General features: G+C 34.6%; 1 protein-coding gene across 1 annotated transcript in view; it reads left to right on the plus strand.

The window, feature by feature from the left end:
• Positions 1-713: 713 nt before the first annotated feature.
• GPR137C (G protein-coupled receptor 137C) overlaps positions 714-4,056 on the plus strand; it is a 27,230-nt gene continuing 23,887 nt past the window's right edge. Inside the window, exons 1-2 of the mRNA XM_006773790.2 lie at positions 714-797; positions 2,255-2,483. Of these exons, the coding sequence (XP_006773853.1) occupies positions 2,322-2,483 (162 nt within the window). The 5' untranslated portion in view covers positions 714-797; positions 2,255-2,321. The remainder of the gene's footprint in view (positions 798-2,254; positions 2,484-4,056) is intronic.

Genomic DNA, 4,056 nt, shown 5'->3' on the forward strand with positions numbered 1-4,056 from the left:
CAGAGCCATGCCACAGCAGTCGGGGAACCTTGGCTTCCTCCATCACTGGAGCAAGCAAGCCTCCTGCTCGCTTCAGCTGCGTGGCTGCCGGCCGCCATCTTGGTTGGGTTAATTTGCATATCTCACTGATTAGCCGATTGGAGGCGTAGCAAAGGGATGGTCAATTACCATATTTGTCTATTATTAGATAGGATTCTTCTTACCTACCTGCTTTACTTTGTTTAACAAGTATTTGAGGATCTGCTGTTTGCAAGACTCTGTGAAGGAAGGAAGTATACTAGATATGGTATCTGTTCACTATCCTTGTGTTAATTTTTTCGTCCCTCGTTTCCTTTTACTACTTCACTGCATCTTAGGGGAAATAATCTTTGTAGAACACTCAGCCATAGTGTTATAGTAAGTAGTCCCATTTTAGGGCAAAGCATGAGTAATATAACGAAGTTCAGTATCAGTGACAAGTCATTGAGCACAATGTTCGCCTCATAATAAAAGTTTAATACATGTTTAAACTGAATTAATTCTGTTTATGTTTTTAAACACAAATTTAAGCCTACAAGAAAAAATTCTTAATTTATTGTCTTAAGCCTTGGAAAACCTGCCTATTTTTATTTCATGGTAGTTCTATTAACATTTGAATTTTACTTGTTACCTGTTGATACTTGCAGTTGTATCGTTTTGAAATACAAAATGAAAACAAATTTAAGAATTTTCTATTACACATTTTCAAAACTTTTTTCTATACTCTCTTTATAGGTTATATGTAAAGTCAGATGTGCCACTGAACTTGACAAACACAAGTAAGTTTCATGAGTAGCAAGGTTTAAATTTTATTCACAGTGGACTTCTCAAGGTTGAAGGGCATGGTGGTTAAGGGTACCTTAGCAGTTTTATAGAAAATCAAATTAGATTAGTTCATAGGAAGTGAATTGAATAACCCCCAGTACTTTCTCTTCAGCCATATTGCTGCCTAATACCTTTTTTTGCTGCTCTGATACTATTCCTGCTTCAGATGTCAGAGGTAGTTTCATAGAGTCCACAAACACTAAAGTTAGATTATGCTGTTTGGGGAAAGAACGTATTGTATAGTTGCATGAAATAACTAATGTTTCAATACTGATTTCCCTCAAAAATTCAAGCCAGGACACTTGATAACTATGCAACTCATTTAACATCTCAATGCTTTGGTTTCCTAAAGTGCTATATTCCCCAGAGTATATTAATAATTTCAAGATCTATTTTAGGTTTAAAACTATCTGATTATTGTAGTTAATATTTAATCTGAGAGAATATTAATATCTAAACTTCTCAAACTAAAATCTTTGTACTTTGCATGCACACTTGACAAACATTGCTTGTTACAGATTACTTTACACATTACCTTCAATTTACCATACATAAACTATAGCCAAAGGCTGACAACGATTTATGACTTCCACTATTGAAAGAGATCCAAAATAAAAGATATTAGTATGCTAAATAAATTTCTGGATCATATTACTTTGGGGTATAAAATGTATCTGAACTGGGATTGCTTTCATACAGATAGCTGTTACAGCTACTTGATGTAGATAGCCACACCTTACCTGAAGAGTTTTTATGAGGTGATCTAACTTTTCTTAGGAGCAAGTTTTTAAGCATTTCATTTTCAGAGTTGCTCTGTATGCATAGTATATATGCAACTTTATAAGAAGAGGAGGTGTTGATAAGTGCTTGAAACTCTACTGTTCTTATGTGCTGTAGTCATGTTTGAAAGTAATGTTTGCTGTGGATATTCAGAAGTTCATAAAATTAAATATTGTCTAAAACATATTTCCCTTACCTCTTAAAATTAATATTAATAATCACTTTAAATTTAGGTAGTTTATTAATTTTCCAGGCAAATTATAAAAACCTGGTAATTCTTGGAATGGAAAGATCAATGAAAATATGCTTAGTAGTTACAAAAATGAAAAATTCAGGATTGCTTGAATTAGTGCTAAAATAATCCTACATTCTTCCTGGTAAAGGCAATTGAATTCAAGTCCATGTGAAATTATTTTTAAATTCATACTTTAAAATCTAATGCCATTTTAATATGCTTTAGATACTAATTTTATAACATCGATAGCTCAAGTAACTGAGTGATTATTAATTTGTATTTAATGAAATTACAATTTGAACTGAAGGAATTATTGTACCCAAAGTAACACACTAATAAATTTAATTTCTCATTTGTTTTATAAATATCTAATAAAGTCATTTCTTTTTCTTTCAGAATTCTATTGCATTTGGGCTTTATATTGGCAAGCCTTATCTTTTTAGTGGTGAACTTGACTTGTGCAATGATAGTCCATGGAGATGTCCCAGAAAATCAGTTGAAATGGACAGTGTTTGTTCGAGCGTTAATTAATGATAGCTTGTTTATTCTCTGTGCCATCTCTTTAGTTAGTTATATATGCAAAATTACAAAAATGTCATCAGCAAATGTCTACCTCGAATCAAAGGTAAGTATATTTCTTAAATTTTCACTTAAAAATCTAACTTCAAGTTATCATCATAAGAAGCATATTTTAATGGGAAGATAATATATTCTTTAAAGAATTCTGAATGTTGGGAACATTTTTGAGCATGAAGGAATGGTCACAAGAAATTAAAAAGTACTCAAAACTTGGCACTTCACTAACCGATGATTTTTATAAAGCTTATACTAAGCATGTTATATTTTCTATGATTTATATCTTTTGCATTGGAAGCTAATTAAGTGAAATAATCCAAAATTTATATTAATGTATCACAACTAATCTAATACATAAAGCCACAGTAATAATTTAATATTTACTGTGTATGGGGTGGCAGTGTGGCCATTAATTACCATATTATGTCTACATACATTTGGGTTAGCAGTGTTAAGATTCCATACTGGTAAAGTGGTGTTTATTTGTATTAAGGTTTAGAAAATGTTATTTCACCCCATAATATGAAGTCCCTATGATATTTGAAACAGTTAATAATATAATTAAATTTATAAATGCCTTCATTCTCCCTTATACTTTGGATCAGCAAACAAAAAAACAAATGCTAGCCCATTAACAAAGAACCCTGGAAGTTTCTATTGTTGTTGATTAACATTGTGGGTGATCCATGAATCAGTCATCACAGTGTATGTGTGGCATTGGATATGGGGGTCTAGATGTGTGGTTATTGGGATGTGAGTTTATACATGTAAATGATCTCATTTGGCATTATTGTCTATTCACAGAAAATAAGCAAGATAGTATCCTAAACAGAACAGTTCTCTGAAATATTTTTAGACTTCCATACTGTTGTTATCCTTAATATAGTCCTAGTAAGGTCAGGTATTATAATTAAATGTATGGTAGTCAACTTGTCTTTACATTTAAGTGGAGACTTTCATTTGACTTTTTAAATATATGTCAGTTAAATGCAGAATAAATATAGAAATCTATATATATAAAAGCCCAGCGACCGGAATGGTGGAACAACCATAACGTCGAAAACAACCAGTGGCTATGATGCGCACTGCGGCAGCAAATGGGCCTGATCCAGGCCCCAATCGGCTCGCCCCCTGCTGGCCCCCAACATCCCGATCCCGGGCAGGGCCGGCTGGCAACTGCCTGTGGCCCCTCCCCGCTATCAGCCCGGCCCAATGGGCCCCCGTCAGGTGCGCCGGCTGGCCCCCACCCATGCACGAATTCGTGCACCGGGCCTCTAGTATATACTAGTATATAATATTGTTTATGAAGAGAGAAAGAAAGGGTGTGGGGAAGGGAGAAGAGACTAAACTTAAACTTTCAAACCTATTCATCTTACATGGAAAATTATTTTATTCAACTTACATTCTAAAATGTTAGTTCCTAAATTTAAGTATTTTAGCTAATTCTGGTTTCAGGTTTTTTTAAAAAATATATTTTATTGAATAACGTCGAAAACAACCAGTGGCTATGATGCGCACTGCGGCAGCCAATGGGCCTGATCCAGGCCCCAATCGGCTCGTCCCCTGCTGGCCCCCAACATCCCGATCCCGGGCAGGGCCGGCTGGCAACTGCCTGTGGCCCC

Source organism: Myotis davidii, unplaced genomic scaffold (assembly GCF_000327345.1).
Source record: "Myotis davidii unplaced genomic scaffold, ASM32734v1 scaffold847, whole genome shotgun sequence".
Lineage (NCBI taxonomy): Eukaryota > Metazoa > Chordata > Mammalia > Chiroptera > Vespertilionidae > Myotis > Myotis davidii.